This window comes from Myxocyprinus asiaticus, chromosome 26 (genome assembly GCF_019703515.2).
Source record: "Myxocyprinus asiaticus isolate MX2 ecotype Aquarium Trade chromosome 26, UBuf_Myxa_2, whole genome shotgun sequence".
Taxonomy (NCBI): Eukaryota; Metazoa; Chordata; class Actinopteri; order Cypriniformes; family Catostomidae; genus Myxocyprinus; species Myxocyprinus asiaticus.
Window position 1 is genome coordinate 16,153,597 of NC_059369.1, and position 18,480 is coordinate 16,172,076.

The 18,480-nt window shown below is 39.2% G+C and overlaps 2 protein-coding genes across 2 annotated transcripts in view; both read left to right on the forward strand.

Moving 5' to 3' along the window:
• The window catches only part of LOC127417437 (GA-binding protein subunit beta-1-like), a 13,680-nt gene extending 6,837 nt beyond the window's left edge, over positions 1-6,843 (forward strand). Inside the window, exons 5-8 of the mRNA XM_051657500.1 lie at positions 3,606-3,753; positions 4,270-4,449; positions 4,884-5,041; positions 5,803-6,843. Coding sequence (XP_051513460.1) covers positions 3,606-3,753; positions 4,270-4,449; positions 4,884-5,041; positions 5,803-5,952 — 636 coding nt within the window. The 3' untranslated portion in view covers positions 5,953-6,843. The remainder of the gene's footprint in view (positions 1-3,605; positions 3,754-4,269; positions 4,450-4,883; positions 5,042-5,802) is intronic.
• A 174-nt stretch (positions 6,844-7,017) lies between these two features.
• Positions 7,018-18,100, forward strand: LOC127417433 (histidine decarboxylase-like). The gene is made up of 12 exons (XM_051657495.1): positions 7,018-8,251; positions 9,012-9,184; positions 10,541-10,654; positions 10,750-10,872; positions 11,039-11,179; positions 11,805-11,948; positions 12,076-12,142; positions 12,233-12,395; positions 12,572-12,659; positions 12,744-12,842; positions 13,177-13,278; positions 13,412-18,100. The coding sequence occupies exons 1-12, from the start codon at positions 8,221-8,223 to the stop codon at positions 14,063-14,065; spliced, it is 1,899 nt and encodes a 632-aa protein (XP_051513455.1). The 5' UTR covers positions 7,018-8,220; the 3' UTR covers positions 14,066-18,100.
• Positions 18,101-18,480: the final 380 nt, after the last annotated feature.

Below are 18,480 nucleotides of genomic sequence, written 5' to 3' on the forward strand. Positions count from 1 at the left end.
GGAACTGGGAGACTAGTCAGGATCGAGGGAAAGATGAATGCAGCAATGTACAGAGACATGCTTGATGAAAACCTGCTCCAGAGCGCTCTGGACCTCAGACTGGGGCGAAGGTTCATCTTCCAACAGGACAACGACCCTAACCGCACTGCCAAGATAACAAAGGAGTGGCTCTGGGACAACTCTGTGAATGTCCTTGAGTGGCCCAGCCAGAGCCCAGACTTGAACCTGATTGAACATCTCTGGAGAGATCTGAAAATGGCTGTGCACCGACGCTCCCCATCCAACCTGATGGAGCTTGAGAGGTCCTGCAAAGAAGAATGGGAGAAACTGTCCAAAAATAGGTGTGCCAAGCTTGTAGCATCATACTCAAAAAGACTTGAGGCTGTAATTGGTGCCAAAGGTGCTTCAACAAAGTATTGAGCAAAGGCTGTGAATACTTATGTACGTGTTTTTTTTCGGGTTTTTTTTAATAAATTTGCAAAGATTTCAAAAAACCTTCTTTCACGTTGTCATTATGGGGTATTGTTTGTAGAATTTTGAGGCAAATAATTAATTTAATCCATTTTGGAATAAGGCTGTAACATAACAAAACGTGGAAAAAGTGAAGTGCTGTGAATACTTTCCAGATGCACTGTACAAGTACATATATTGTATTATAAACATGGTAATTGTGTATAAAAAATATCATTGTAACTTTGGCCCAAAGTCATGCTTATTTGCTGCATATATTTCTGGATGACTGCAGAATATTCTGAATTTCCAATTTTCAAAAAGGCATATACTTTTCAGTTATTTTGAATGGATTAACAAACAGTTGTTGTGCTAATATTTCTACAAAGTTTGTCCAAACTTCTCCAAAATTCACCAAACTGAAAGTGAGGCTGAATCTCAGCATCACTTTTGCATACTGAGACAAAAGTTTGTGTGTATCATTGCCACAACACCCTGATGATACCATCTAAATCTATTGGTCAAATGTTATACAGTTGTAAATAATGGAAAATGTACTGTCAGCAGCCCTATCACCCTGCAGCTCTCCCCTGGTTACCCATTGAAGCTTATCGGGGTTGAGCCTGGTCAGTATATGGATAGGAGACCTTCTGAGGAAAACTGTAGTTGTTGCTGAAAGAGGTGTTAGTGAGGCTAGCAGGGGGTGCTCACCCTGTGGTCTGTGTGGGTCCTAATGTCCCAGTATAGTGACAGGGACACTATACTGTTAAAAGGCACCGGATGAGACATAAGCCGAGGTCCTGACTCTCTGTGGTCATTACAAATCCCAGGACACTTCTCGAAAAGAGTAGGGGTGTAACCCCGGTGTCCTGGCCAAATTCCCCCCACTGGTACCTATCATTCATGGCCTCCTAATAATCCCCATCCATGAATTAGCTCTATCACTCCACTCTCTCCTCTCCACCAATAGCTAGTGTGTGGTGAGCGTACTGGTGCACTATGGCTGCTGTCACATCATCCAGGTGGATGATGCACACTGGTGGTGGTTGAGGAGAGTCCCCTGTTCAGTATGTAAAGCGCTTTGAGTATAGTGTCAGAACAGTGCTATATAAATGTAACATTCGTTCATTCAATCTAACATTGTACCATAGGTGTGCTTGGTCCGATAATTGCTGCTTGCAGCTACTGTAAATTTACATTTATTCTTAAACAGCCCACATGTCAGTTCAATTGACACCAAAGTAAAAAATTAAAATTATTTTAACATAGGTGGATTTCTTCATGTATAATTACAATATCCATCTTAAAGGGATCATGGCATGCCTTTTTTGTTATTTTAATATATTCCTGGAGGTTTACTTTGAATATGCGTCATATATTTGTAAAGCATGATAATGTTTTACCCTTCTTCTAACCCTTGTGTTCGCGTTTGCAATTCAATGTCACACCACTTATCCATGAAAGCTGCAGGTAGTAGCGGTTTGTTTCATGACTCCAGAAGGGACCTCTTGTTTGGAAATTTTATCTGTCCACTTGCACTCATTCTGTTCAGAATGTCTAGTGGGTCATATTCCTCTTTATCAATACCATACCATCACTTTGGACTATACTGTTGACTCGGGCTCCGTTGTAAATGTATTGTGTTTGTTGTTTTATTTTTTGATTGCACTTTTATGATTGAGCCTTGGCTGAAAGTGCTATATAAAGTAACCAGGTTATTATTATTAGTGGTAGTAACTCGATCAATTGCATAACACAAGTTGTCATGTGCTGTCAACATGGCAGTGCCCATGAGGGGGTGACCGACTCCATGTAAAATGATACAGCTTTTTTTAGGTTTCTGATATGACTGGGATGTTCATCTATTGTGAGTTTACATAATTTTCAACATATTTTCTAAAAAATGCTATTCATGTCTTTTATGAGTAAAACTTTTTAATAAGCAAAAACGTACCTAGTGCACTTTTAAGTTACTGTAAAGCATTATTACACAGCACTCTAGAATACTTTATTCTGACTGGTCAATCACACCATTCAGTGATCATATATGTAAGGGATAATGTACAGTCAGCTGGTTGTTATCGCAAAATAAACCCATACAGGGTGATGAGGATCCCGAGAGTCTTGTATCATGCTGAAGGGGTTTATTTTGTGATAACAACCGGCTGACTGTACATTATCCTGCTTATTACATGGCTACTAACCAAATAAATAAATACATGGACATAAAAGATTGATTTGCATTGACAGTTTTTTTATTATTTGAGAAGAAATAAATGACTAAACAGCTGAAATCCACCTCCGGTTTGCATCAGAGTTCTGTTGGTGTTTGTTCTGTTCAAAGACTGTCTGACTGCTCATTATCCAGCTCATTAAAAGACTGTTTGCCAAATAAATAAATAAATGCACATGAAACATTGATTTGAGTTATTATTTTATTAGCTTACTTGTAGAGATCGCACAGTGATCCGAGTAGTAGTAAAGATGGCTCGCAATAAAACAGATGAGTGGTCTGATACGTGGATGTGTGGTTGTTTATCAGAAATATCAGACCGCTAGATGGTGCCATTGGCCAATCAGAATTGAGTATTTCAGAGAGCTGTGTAATAATTCTAAGAAACAAATGCACATCCAGGTATAATGTTATTTCAGACGGTCTTCCTGGTATTGCACGTCATCTTTTCTACTTCTCATATCACTCTGCAATCTGTACAAGTAAGCAAATAACATTATTTCGAGATAAATCAATATTTCATGACCATTTATTTTTCAAGTAGTCAAGCGGAATAATGAGCAGTCTGACTGTAATTTTCGTAATATAAATATCAACAGAACTCTGACGCAAGCTGGAGGTGGATTTCAGCTGTTTCTGGAGACTCTGTGATTTATTTCTTCTCACATAATTACATAATTTCAACTCAAATCAATATTTCATGTCTATTTATTTATTTGTTTGTTAGGAAGCCGTGTAGTAAGCAGGATAATGTACAGTTAGCCAGTCATTCGCATCAGTGGTCCTGATAAACCTGTCAGGGTTTATTTTGTGATAATGACTGTCTGACTGTACATTATCCATTACTTAAAACAATTAACATAAAAATATTTTATGAATAATTTTGTGTTTATTGTGTAATATGCATGACTGATGTGTTTAGGTAGCAATGCAGAGTCAGATCAACACAAACCCACAGAATCCAGATACATTGACTATTCACACCACTACACCACAGTTCATAATCAGCCCAGGAGGAGTCGTGAACCTCGCTGGACTCATCTCACCTGGAAACAACAGCAAATCTGCAGGTGACACAGAAACAAAAACATAAGGACTGAACATCTGTAACGGTGGCTGTGTGTATGAATGAGTTCAGTTTAAAGCTCAATGAAAGGGGTCTTTGTGCAGGTGCACACTTGACCTGACATATGTAATGATTGTTTGTTTGCCCTCCACATGATGAACAGAAATTTGCTCGTGATTATTTGCTCAGAGCATCTCAGATCATCAAAGCTTTGCATCACCTGCATCCACCATTACTTTATTACAATGAAATGAGTCAGATGATACTGCTGCACTGTGGAAAAGCCTAAACCTTACTAATTTAGTTTTATCTCTTTGAAAACAAAACAGATTGTCTTGTTTTAAGAATGATGAGATATTTTACTGGAAAACAAGACAAAAATACTGATTAAGATCATTCTTTGCATTGATAAATTTTGACATTTTCTTTATTTGATTTGAAGTTGCATTAATGTCCGCAGAGATGTGTTTTAGTTTATAACGTTTGCCAGATGAAAATCTCTGTTCTGTCATTGATTCAGTTATGGCAGCGGAGAAGGTGATAATAGCGGATATGGTCGACGGAGCCATCCAACAGGTTGTGAGCTCTGGAGGTCAGCAGGTCTTTACCCTAGTAACAGATGGCATTCAACTGGGCAGACTGCAAACTAGCACAGGCATCACCCAGCCCATAATAGTCACCATGCCTGATGGGCAGCAGGGTGAGTTCAAAGAGCTGCGTCCCTATTCACATTCTCATACTTAAAATGTTACATTGCTGGTGATTGAAAGTACACTTTTGATTTTGTGTGTGTGAAGTGGGACATACCACCATGTCATAAAATTGAGACTTAATAGCATAGTCGCATACTGTTTTGTTTGCATGCAAGTGGTAACATCATACTAAATGCGTTTCCTTAAAATTTAACTTCAGCTGAAAAAGTTAAAAAAGACCAACCACAAATCCCCATCTGCCCCTCCTCTTCAGAAAAAGCATGAACGGATGCATACTTAAAAAATCTGACATAGTATGCCATCCAGGCGTACTATTTTCAATGTACTATGATTTGCGTTGTACTAATTCTAATCTTGCACAGTATTTATGAAGGAATAGTGTGTGAATTGAGATGCAGTTAACAAGTTTGTCTTCCTGTAGTATTAACGGTGTCAGACATAGAGGTCGCTGAGGAAACGGTGATCGGTGACGAGCCATCAATTAAACGGCCACGTGTGAAGGAAGAAGACGACGACAGTGAAATGACGGAAACACAAGACATGCAGATCCACCAAAACATCTCACTGCAGGACATGCAGGTACTGCAACATGTGCACAAACCCCCACACAACAATGTAATATTTCTATGGCTGTAACAGTTCATCGATATAAATCAATAATAAAAATAATGTACGTTTGGGAGGAGCTTGTTCATCTAGGCCTGCCAATCATATCCCAAGGATACATAAGCAGCTGCTTCCCTCACACCGTTGACTATTCTTCCGGCATCCCTCTACCTCCCCATCTCCACCTTTATATTTTATGATGCCTATACAAATTATCATTCAAAATTGTCTTTCTTTTTCTTGCTTTAGTCAGATAGTTCAAGAGGGGAGGATCTCAGAGCTCAAGCCCAGTCCAGTGCTCGAGACCCTCCATTATGGACAGCACACCAAATCTGTTTACCTTAATGCACTCCAGGACCATATGAACCAGTGAACTCATGAAATATCATTATTGATTAGTTTCGCAAGTGGTAGAATAACAAGTTTTTAGATATAATGTAGAAAATAAAGTTTGTAATTTTATCCATTTAATTGAAAAAAAATTATCAAAAGATTGATTTATTATCAAATAAATTATTGGTTGCTGCCCTGAAGCTTCTGATCTGCTCTACTAAATTGTATTATTTATATCACTGGTCTGTCTTCAATGTTTTGGTTTCGTTTAGAACAGTTTTCGTTGGCAAAGTAATATTGCCAAATATCAGGCAATATTGTGTAAAATGTCATTTAGATTTTGTTCTTGTTTAAATAACTATATAACAATTATATATAAAACCTGTGTGTGTGTTTAACAGGAAAAAGTGTCTCTTCTGAAGCAGCTGGAAGAGGCGAATCGTGAAGCTCAGAGATATAGACAGCAGTTCCTGAAGAAAGAACAGGAAGCAGAAGCTTACAGACAGAAACTAGTGGCCATCACACGACAGAACGCCAAGAAAACAGTGTGATATACAAATAATCACACACACACAACACACACACTGTTAAAGCTAATAAGCTACTAAGATAATGATATTCACCATACCCTAACCCTCACACAAACCTGTTGACATCAGAGGATTTTAAGCAAAACATTATTTGCTGATTTATGAGCCTTAAGCATCTTCAAACATTTGGTCCTCAAGAATAGCACAACCTGTGCACACACACACACATATGTTGATTATGGATATGGGTTTGACACAGGTTTGATTCTGTCCCATATCCCATTGCTCAATCCCCAGATGGCCTCACAATAAAGTGGCAAAATAAATAAATAAATACACATACATAACTAAACTGCAGATAAATCAGGGAAATCAAAATCACAGATACGATCATTTTTAAACTGATAGACAACCCCAATTCCAAAAAAGTTGGGACAGTATGGAAAATGCTAATGAAAACAAAAAGGAGTGATATATTGTATATTCTATTTACCCTGTGCTATATTGAAAGCACTACAACAAGACAGTATTTGATGTTTTACCTTGTGTATTTAATTTTTTTTTTTTTGCATACTGTCCCAACTTTTTTGGAATTGCCATTGAAGCTGTATTTTATGCACAATTTAATATACTGTATATTATGTACATATAATACATTTTATATATCATATGTAAAAAAAAAACTTGAGCATAATTTGTCAGATAATTTAAGTTTCTGCAGAAAGATGGAGTATGGTTTTCATCACTGATAATGAATTTTACAGCCCATTATTCTAGTTGATATGGTGTATAATGTCTGCCGTTTGCTTGAATCAAATGTTTACTCACTCTCCTGTTTATAGTTTTCTCATGATCGTGATTTGTGATGCATTTTGCATTTTTCTGGATTTCTGTCATAAACATTCTTATTTTTAAAAGACCAAATTCTTGGATTTTGTTTCATTAAGGATTAACGTGCATTCTCACTGCAGAAATGTGCTTTTTTAAACAAAAAGCACATTTGGGGGGAGAGGGGTCCTGATCCGCCCATAAGAGTTAAGGGACTGCCCATAAGGCCAAAAAAATAGGGGGTCCCCTGGTGTTTCATAGAAACTAGAATACTACAAATATAAAACTAGACTCTTTTTTTTATTATTATTATTGCGGTGACGCGATGTGGCATTACCCATTATTTGTCCCATTTTTCATAAGTAATCCAACCTTTTTTCAGTCTGAAAATTCTAAACATGCCTGTTTCCTGAAGGAATGATGTGGGTTTTAAGGGAACCCCCAAGAGCTCTGTCACAATTCAAACACTTCTCATAACACCTAGAAGCCTACATGACAAATCAATATTTGAATACTGAAATACTGTGATCATGTAAAACTCTCAGTTGTGTATGTGAATGCACAGATAAGAGTTTTACAGTCATCATGAAGCTGTGATAATAGAATTCCAGCATGGCCAGAGTCTTTATTTTCCTTTTATTCTATTTTTTCCACCTAATTTGGAATGCCGGATTCCCAGTGTGCTCTAAGTCCTTGTGGTGGTGCAGTGACTTGCCTCAATCTGAGTGGCAGAGGACAAATCTCAGTTGCCTCTGCGTCCGAAATGTCAATCCTCGCATCTTATCACGTGGCTTGTTGAGCGTGTTACCGCAGGGAGATAGCGCGTGTGGAGGCTTCACGCTATTCTCCGCGGCATCCACGCACAGCTCACTACGCACCCCACCAAGAGCGAACCACATTATAGAGACCACAAGGAGGTTACCCAATGTGACTCTGCCCTCCCTAGCAACCGGGCCAATTTGGTTGCTTAGGAGACCTGGCTGGAGTCACTCAGCAAACCCTGGATTCGAACTTGCGACTCCAGTGGTGGTAGTCAGCGTCAATACTCGCTGAGCTACCCAGGCCCCGAGTCTTTATTTTCGTAATCGTCTATAGATATTAATTATGAAACATGTTGGGAAATATTCGATCGTTATACAGGAGTCGAGTCGATTGTTTGTTTTTCTCATGCCATGTTTAACACTCTGTGATAGCTTGAGTAAAGAGAATTTCATGGTTCTGCTCTCATGGTCTGCTTACATTCCTCAAACATTTCAGAATTCAGTATCTGCACTAGTCAAAAGCAAACATAAGGTTCTGCAGAACACAGATCATTTAAAAATGACTTGAGAGAGCAGAGGCTTTATTACGTCAGTGGGCAGCACTCAGTGAATATTATCTATAAAAACCCTCTGGAGAGAAACCAGCACACACACATGCACTGATCTTCCCTTCAAAGCCCAGAACTGCCGTAAGACAAAGATGATGCAGGCGGAGGAGTACACACAGAGAGGTAACTGCAGCATACTTGCATTCTCTTCTGTTTGAGTGTTTGACAAATAAAGTGCCTAAAGTGTATATTTTAGGTGTTGAAACTGGTCACCATTTCTTTTGTAGTTTTTCACAAGTCTTAAATCATGTTTTAGCTTGGTTGCTGTTCACGTCCATAATCCTATGGTCTCTCAATTAATATGAGCTCATAAAAACAGCAGGTACAATAATTAAACAACAGTTAGAAAAATATTTTTTGTTGGAAGTAGTATAGCATGTCACACTGCAGGAAACTAACTGACATGTCAACTATATATTTACAAGATAAACTGATTTAGTTAAAATAACTTGTTTTTTAAAGATCCTTAGATAAATGACACTTGGATCACTCAGAACTTATCTGAGACTTCTATCAGATGTAAAGCATATTTAGTTTATAATATCAGACATTTATGACATTTTATTGCTTTAAATTTGCCTTTAAACAGTTTATTCTAAAGTGTTTTAAGATCTTTTATAATATTAAATTAATTTTATTCTTTCCTTTTTTCTTTGTTTTTGTGTGTTTATCATTTCGGGAATTGACATTCCGTGTACATCAGATGTTGTTGTTTTATAACCTTTTCATATTATTTTATTTACAGTATTCATTATTAGCGGTGTGATTTGTAGTAAAATGCACTCTCAGTTTTTGTGTAACTGTCAGTAAGAAAACAGATGATCTGTGTTGTGTTAGTGTGTGTGGTGATGTATTGATGTTCCTCTAAATTTTGTGTGTCTAGGGAAGGAGATGGTGGATTTTATACGACAGTATCTCACTGAGATACGTGAGCGCCGCGTAGTTCCAGATGTGCAGCCGGGTTACATGCATCCTCTACTGCCCAACAGTGCCCCCCATGAGCCAGAGGGCTGGAGCTCCATCCTGCAGGACGTGGAGAACATCATCATGCCCGGGGTCTTTCTGTCTATCTTAATTCCTGTCTGTCTGTATACCTGTCTGTCTGTCTGTCTGAATACATGTCTATCTGTCTGACTGAATAGCTGTCTGTCTACCTGTCTTTCTGTCTGGATATACTGTATATCTGTTTGGATACCTGTCTGTCTGTCGAAATACCTATGTGTCTGAATACTTGTCTGTCTTTCTGTCTATCTGAATGCCGATCTGTCTGTCTAAATAATAACTGTATATCTGCAGTGCTCTGTAGATTACTTCTATATTGTAATCTGTTACTGAATCTGATTACAAATTATATGACTAAAATTGCAGTCAGTAATGTAATCTCTTGGATTACATTTTAAATTAATCTAATCTGATTACTTTTGGATTGCTTCTGACCTAGTTCTCCTTTATTTGATGTCACATGCATTTGAGTAGGACAAGCTTGTACAATTTTGACATAATGTTGCTTAAATATAGAGTAACAAAGTAAAAAAATGTAGTGGATCAAAATATGAACATTTATAATTGTATATGTGTGAATGAAAGAAAAAAAGGCACTTAAAATGTCCTTACACAATTTTGTGTGGTATCAGATCAGCTACATTATATTGTGAATTAATGTCACAAAACGTTGTTGCAAAAGCACATTCATGTAAAATTTTTTGAAACCGAGTACAAAAGCAATTTGCGGAACTCAACTAAACTTTACCGCACTACTGCAATCGGTTTGGTATTTACAATATATGTGGATAACCGCTTCATCTTCAGTGTAATTATGTCTGGTGGCTAGAATCAGGTCTGTGTGTGCCGTTCCGCCCCTCCATTCGTAAGACTTACCGTACATATATCAGCTGTAGACTAATTTACAATGAAAAATGTTAAATATTAAAAAGGAAAAGACTTAATCTAATTACAAATACTTGATTTTTGTTATCTAATTACATAATCCAGATAACATGTACTCCATTACTACCCAGCACTCTCTATCTGTCTAACTGTCTGTCTGTTGTCATTGAAGTTTTCTATGGATGAATTATTTGCGATACATTAAACTTATGCATTTTATTGTTAATAGGTCATTCCGTTTAATCAGTTTTCATATCAGCTTGTTTCAAATCATCTTAAAAGAACCAGATGTTTTATATTATTCTTACACATTTCTTAAATATCATATGATTATTGTGTCAGCCCCAAACAGAAAATTTCTTTAGACTTTAATTGTCTCTGGTTAGTCAAGCAACATGAGTATTTTTATGCTTTTCATATTAAGGCAAAATCAAGAAGACCAAAATCTTCCCCTACACTGTCTGTCTGTATTTTTGGGATATGTGTGCAGAAGGTAACACCTGTCTGTATATGTGTGTGTTGCAGGTAGTGCATTGGCAGAGTCCACACATGCATGCATATTTCCCTGCGCTCACCTCATGGCCGTCTCTGTTGGGTGACATGCTGGCAGATGCCATAAACTGCCTCGGCTTCACATGGGTATTACACACACTCTCTTTCTCTCTCTCTCTCTCTCAGTCTGATGTGTTTTGTTGATTTGTGTGTGTGTGTGTGTTTGTGTTTGTTTTCCTCAGGCCTCCAGTCCAGCCTGCACTGAACTGGAAATGTGTGTGTTGGACTGGTTGTGTAAAGCGCTCGGGTTGCCAGATCATTATTTACACCATCATCCACAGAGCAACGGAGGAGGAATACTGCAGGTAAACACTCATAACACACTATAACACAATCATGCACAAAAAAAGACATGACAATTACACACAACTAGGGCAAACTGTCCAGGCCTTTCAGTGCATGGGAAAACTATAAATTGCAATGTAATATAAATCTGCATAGTGTTTAATGTGGATGGATGTGTGTTTGTAGAGTACGGTCAGTGAGTGTACGCTGGTCGCTCTTCTCGCAGCAAGGAAAGACAGAATTCTGCAGATGAAAAGTGAATTCACACACGCCGACACAGACGAATCTGTGCTGAACTCTAGACTCATCGTGTACGCCTCTGATCAGGTACAGAAACACCTTTACGTGCTCATTTCACTCTTTAACTGTTAACTACAATAATAAAACAAAGATAGATACACGAATGCTTAGCAAATAAATAAATGGACATGAAGTATTGATTTGAGTGTAAATTATTCTATTATGTGAGAATAAGAGAGTGTGGAATGATACGAGAGATATGAAATCAACACAGGTATGTAGGAAATCACTTGTCTGGGACAATGGTCAGTTATACAGTTTAGTGGCATTATATACAAATATTTGACCATCAAAAGCCTGCATTGACCAATCACAATCAAGTATTGCAGAGAGACATGTAATAAAATGATACATTATGACATATTGTGACATATGTGTTCTGGTCTGTATAACTGTGATTGGCCAGGAAACATCCATCGACAGGCTCTTTTTATAAATGAAATCCTGACAATAAAATCAGGTTTGGATTTCAAGTGCCATGTCATGCTATTTGTCCATGAGGGAAGGAAGTAAGATGTGTGTTTCTACAGATGTCTCACTAGTGACCGTTCACAATGAAGTTTAAAACCCTCAACACAAATGAGTCTGTAACTTGAAAGTGTATCCTAAGTGTTTTATTATTTTGATAATTTTTTCTGTTTTCATTCTGCAGGCACATTCATCAGTGGAGAAGGCAGGTCTGATCTCGCTGGTGAAGATCAGATTTCTGGAGACAGACGAAGTGTTTTCACTACGTGGAGAATCTCTGCAGCGAGCCATTGATGAGGACCGCAAGAGAGGATTCATACCCGTGATGGTAAAACTCTCTTTCTCTCTCTCTCGACCAGTGCAAAGATCATAAAATTGTTTCTTATGAACTAATGAGCTGCTAATGGTGTATTGAAGTGTGAACGAATGATAACAGCAGTGTGTGTGTTCTACAGTTGTGTGCAACGCTTGGCTCTACAGGTGTTTGTTCTTTTGATCGACTCGATGAACTTGGCCCAGTGTGTAAGTATGATGTGATCAATAACATTAACACTTAGTGAAAGAGATTTAAACAACACTAAAGACTGACTATTTCTGATTGTGTGTGTTCAGGTGCCCGGGAGGGTCTCTGGCTGCATGTTGATGCGGCGTATGCCGGCTCCGCCCTTCTGTGTCCGGAGCTGCGGTATTTCATGAATGGAATCGAGTTTGCCGATTCATTTGTCTTTAACCCATCAAAGTGGATGATGGTTCATTTTGACTGTACAGCATTCTGGTGAGAGAGACTGAAAGATTACAAACAGAATTCAGATATTTACAGTTGAAATGTGTGTATTACAGAGAGTATAGATGAATTTCAAGCATTACTAAAGGTCTTGTGATTTGACTGGGTGAAAGTGAATGTGATTGGTTTGTGTAAAGTGTTTTTAAGTCGCTGTTTTTGATCTACAGGGTGAAGAATAAAATGAAACTGCAGCAGACGTTCACTGTCGACCCGCTTTACCTGCGACATGATAACTCAGACACCACTGACTTCATGGTACAAACACATATTTTTCACATTATAATGTCTGTTTTAGTGGTTTACTTAACAATCATCTTTCTATTTTCGGTGTTTGTGCAGCACTGGCAGATTTCTCTGAGTCGGCGCTTTCGCTCACTGAAGTTGTGGTTTGTTATGCGCTCATTCGGTCTGAAGAACCTGCAGGCTCATATACGACACGTAAGACATTTACAAACATTTAAGTTTTCAAACCCCCCTAAAATTAAAAATCACATTAAACACTTACAGACGTAATGAATTAATATTTACATCCTGTGGCCCTCATTCTTAAAACAGAATTAATTTCTTGTGTAAATTCTTGAATTTAATTCAAAGCAGCAATTTACATAAGAACGGTTACATGATTTTTCATAATTCACAGAGAAATTGGTTCTGCTTGTGTTAAATTAATGAGACCTGTATATGACACAAAGCTAAGCTAACAGTCAAAGCTAATAATAGCACAGAGTTTGTTCCTGTTTCCTGTGATGTGATGTATTTCCTGTGATGTCAGGGTGTGGAGATGGCGAAGCTCTTTGAGTCTCTGGTCAGGGGTGATTCAAACTTCCAGATTCCAGCACAGCGACATCTTGGTCTAGTTGTCTTCTGCTTACGAGTGAGCAGAAACTATAATGTCTCACGTCACGTCAGAAATCAAACAAAAATATAAAGGTCATAGATTCTGGAGTTAATTGAATTTTTCCTAAAGATTGAGTCAATAAAACCTCACAAACGCCCTTTTTTCCCAGGCAGGAAATGGAGCGACGCAGGAGTTACTGCGAAATCTGACTAAATCAGGGCAGATGTTTCTGATTCCCGCCGCCATCGGAAACAAACTGATCATCCGCTTCACTGTGACGTCACAGTTTACCAGCGCACAAGACATACAGCGGGACTGGAGCCTCATCCATCAGGCCGCCAGAGACGTGCTGCGTTCACACTCCCTCACACGCGAGCCCAGTATGCTGTCTGACACAGACAGCTGCGAGGAGAACGTGCAGGAACCGGAAGAAATGCCACTGACCATACAATCAGAGCTCAGCAGAATGCGCCTGGAGCCGATGATAGACGAGCGATTGGTACGTCAGGGGCAGAGACGAGCCATTCGCTCTCTGAGCTGCAGCGCCGAGATCCCGCCCACCAGGCCTGACCACGCCCACTCTCTGAAGGAGGCGCCGCCCTCAGGCTCGCTGGCGCAGATTCCAGAGCAGCCGCTCCAGTCACAGCAGAGAACACAGAAGCATCTGCTGAAGTTCCACAGCGTTCCGAGTCTGTCGCAGGTTTGGGCACAGTGCGGCATGCAGCAGCTGTACTACCCCTTTAAGAAAGGCTGGGTCACCAGCCGGGCAAGCTGCTTTAACTGCTTCCCTTTAGCAGAGACCAGCCCTCTGCACACTAAATAATACACACACAAACACACTATGCACACACTCCCTATATTCTAAACCCTAGTGAGCTGCCTTGCTGTCTACTGCCTTCTAAGGCAGTGTCCTAACTGAAATGGAACTTCATAAGTGACTGATTTGAAACACTCTCATTGGCGGGCTCAGGCTGTCTATGGGGCAGGGGGGAAAAAATAAAAAGGGCACCTGCTGCATGTGATGGGGCACCAGTGCGCAGAAATCTGTGATGCATTTATGGTGAAACAGTTCCAAACCCTGGTTAAGATTAACAAAATTTTATTATGTGACTCAGATTTTAAGCATAACTACTACACCTCTGTAATAAAAGCACACAGGGAACTATTAACTATTTAACCTTTTATTTCACACACACACACACACAGTAGAATCAGTAGAATCAGTAGAATTCTTCTTTTGGCCATGTGTTTGTAAATATCAATTAACTTTTTTGGGTCAACTGGGATGTCCCTCTCAATGGATAGCAGCAGAAGATCTGAGAGCCTGCCTTCCCCACATCTCTTCCTGAGCTGGGTCATGATCAGCTTCAGTTTAGAGAATGACCGCTCTACTGAAGCGGTTGTCACTGGCAATGTGGCATATATTTTGAAGACCTTAGTCAGGGTAGGGAAAACTGTGTCCACATTGTTGACTTTAAGGCACTTTAGCATAGCTTGCACACTGCTGGTTGGAAGAGCATAGGATGAGTAGAACACCTTGAGTTCAGTAACAAGATTTTCTTCCTCAACGTCAAAAACTGGCAAACATCTCTAACATATAGAGCAGCTCTGTCATCTATCATGCCTTTCCAGTGACTTAAGATCGTAAGGCAGTGAAGACCTGATAGGATTGCCCCAGTTGGTGTGTCATCCTTCCCCTTGAATCTCCGGTCTAGCTCTTTGGAGAGGATGTCAATAAAAGTAAAGAACACCTTACTCCGTTAGTGCTCCTCTGAGCTCTGGGCTTGATGGTCCTCTGTAGAAGATTGGGAGCTGTACTTGTACCTCTGAGGTACCTTTCTGTGTCTGGCTTGTCCAGGTATTTCATCAGGGACCTCAATCCCAGCTTCCCCTGCTTGTTCTTTGGCTTTTGAAAAGAGGACCTTGAATTCCTCATCTTTCCTCGTTGCTTTCACCCTTCCTATGACCCCTTCCACAAACCAGAATTTCTGGTTTGTTTTGTTTTTTAAGCTGTATACCATGTGATGCCCGGATGCTCTTGTGTAGCATAGATTTAGAATTTATTCTATGCATGGAGATCACCACACCTGTCTTCACTGAGACTGCCATTGCTTCTTCTGCACTCCAGAGAAAGGATCTGGATCTGTACACACATTAGTAATGCATCTTTAGTAAGCTGCAATCTTAACATTGGTTTAAATGTCAAACATATTGCTATGTAACCTACCTCACACACTGTAGTGGGATGTGAAGGTTACAGCTCAGACTGTACTAAACCCACTGACACCTGAACATCCTAAAGGGGGTGTGGCTGAGTGTGTGTGTGAGGATTCTACCAAAAATAAAGGGGTACTCCACCCAAGAGATAATTCTACCTCATTTGCAGTCTCTTTTGGAACCAATAAACTCATCCAGACAGTTTTTATTTTATTTTTTTCTTTCTAAAGATACTTTTAACTTCTCCATGCTAACTTTTTAACTTCTACATGCTAACGATTCTAAAGATTGGCTGGATGAGTTTATTGGCTCTAAACAGAAATTCAATTGAGGTAGAATCATGCTGCCACTAAACTGTTTTTTAAAAGGATATATATATACACTATATGGCCAAAAGTTTGTGGACACCCCCTTCTAATTAACAAATTTGGTTACTCCATTAAATCCAGTAAAGAAATATCTTAATGTTTCTTTATGTAATGGCTTGGGCTTTGTGTGCTTCCAAATTTGTGGCAACTGTTTGGGGATAGCCCTTTTCTGTTCCAGCATGACAGTGCCCCTTTGAACAAAGTGAGTTCCATAAAGAAATGGTTTACTGTGTCTGGCGTGGAAGAAATTAAAAGACTGGCCTGCAAAAAGCCCAAACCTGAACCCCACTGATCACTTTTGTGGTGAAATGGAACAGCAACTGTGAGTCAGGCCCCATCGACCAACATCAGTTCCTGACCTCACTGATAGCCTTGTGTCTGAATGAGAGCAAATCCCTGCAGCCATGTTACTACATACAGTATAGTGGAAAGCCTTCCCAAAAGAGTGGAAGCTGTTATTACAGCAAAGGGGGAAATTGATGCCTAAGGTTTTGAAATCAAATGTTCATCAAGCACATATGGTGTCCACAAACTTTTGGCCATATAGTGTATATATATATATATATAAAATAAAATAACAGGGGCACCAGGAGGGCATTTTCCACTATAGAGGCATCCCATGAGGGCACATTGTCTCACATATAGGAGCACGTAGAAGCCAACTAATTTTCTAGCATGTAGGGCAGCCTACATGGCACTGCATCACATTATCTCCATTGGAAGGGCACCCACTAGGACCCTTAATCATATTTCCTCACACATTGGGGCACCCATGAGGGCACTGCATCACAATTGTCCCACTGGAAGGGCACCCATTAGTGCACTACATCACATTTTCTCCACTGGAAGGGCACCCAGAGGGCACTTAATCACGTTTTCTCCACTGGAAGGGCACCCAGAGGGCACTTCTTCACATTTCCTCACACATAGGGGCACCCTAGAGGGCACTGCATCACGTTTTCTTACACACTATGCCACCATAGAGGGCACTTTATAATGTTTAATCTACCATAAGGGCATCCAAGAAGGCACTTTTGCGGCATTTTTTCTAACATAGGGGAACCAGGGGGGCACTAGTGAACACACTCACTCCCCATGTGAAGCATACGAGAGATATGACCCATAGGGGTGAATTCACTAAACAGTGGCTGCACTTTTGCAAGTGAAATTATAGAGCAAATTCCTGTCTTATTCACTAACCACCCGCAATCTTGTTTAAGTAGGCGAAATCAGAGCTGAAATAGTGCAGCGTCTTTAAAATGTATATATAAATTAGGCTCATTATAGATTGCGCTTTATTCACAAAACTCTGTGCAATTTGCGCGCCGTAATAAATATTGCGCTATCACTGCCCAAGGAAAGCAGGTGGTAAACTAATTAATAGAGATGTTTGTGAACATTTTCTATTAATCTTGGCAGGAGTTATTCATCACTAGTGATCAAAAGATGTTGAAGAGTGCAAATTTTACTGAGCTCCTTGCAATTCCTCAGAATTTTGCCTAAAGAAGATTATAGAATTATAATCTATAATTTTGCTGCCTACCTTCTGGGACAGCCTTCATGTCTGGAGCACTGTGATGCCTTAAAATGCTGTCTAGGTAGGCAGCTCACTAGGTTTTGGAACAGAGTTACTGTAAGTCCCTTAAGACAAAACTTCCTCAGGACTCTGAGCATCAGGATACAGGCAGGAAAATTTTCATACTGGCAGTTCAGTGAACATCACACGACTGATCCACTGACATCAACGACAATATACTGCCAGTACGTTATTCGATTGTTCAGATGTCATGAAATTATTTTCCTGCCAAATTGTCAATCAACACACATGAAAACCCAAACAGTCTCTACCTTTATGAAATATAATTTAATTCCCTCAGAATCATCATCTTTCAATCCAACTGTATCGTTACTGATTTATAAAAATTCACACACTCCCTGTTAAATGTTTGGACACACTTGACTGAATTTATGTTCCACATGATCCTACAAACCCTTTCATCTAAAGGCTTATGCTTAAATTACTGAAATCTGTTTTGTAGGCAAAAATAAATTGAGCCTACGCATTTCTTTAAGAAACTAACATTTAAATTCAATATTTTTCATTTAATACTATTTAAAAAACATGCCAGGATGCACCTCATGAAGTTTCTTGAGAGAAGCTAGTTTCACTACATAATTGCCAAAAATCCGATTAGGGTTATTTAAAGGGATAGTTCACCCAAAAATGAAAATGTTCTTATCATTTACTCACCCTCATGCCATCCCGGATGTATATGACTTTCTTTCTTCTCCAGAACACAAATGAAGATTTTTAGAAGAATTTCTCAGCTCTTTTGGTCCATACAAAGAAATTGAATGGGTGACAAAATTTTGAAGCTCCAAAAATCACATAAGTCAGCATTAAAGTAATCCATAAGACTCCAGCATTTAAATCAATATCTTCAGAAGTGACATGATAGTTGTGGGTGAGAAACAGATCAATATTTAAGTCGGTTTATTAATTCTCCTCCCTGCTCTGTCAGTCTCCACTTTAACTTTCACATTCTGCTTCTTGTGTTTTTGGCAATTCACATTCTTAATACATATCGCCCCCTACTGGGCAGGAGGAAGAATTACTAGCAAAAATTGACAAAAATGTATCTGTTTCTCACCC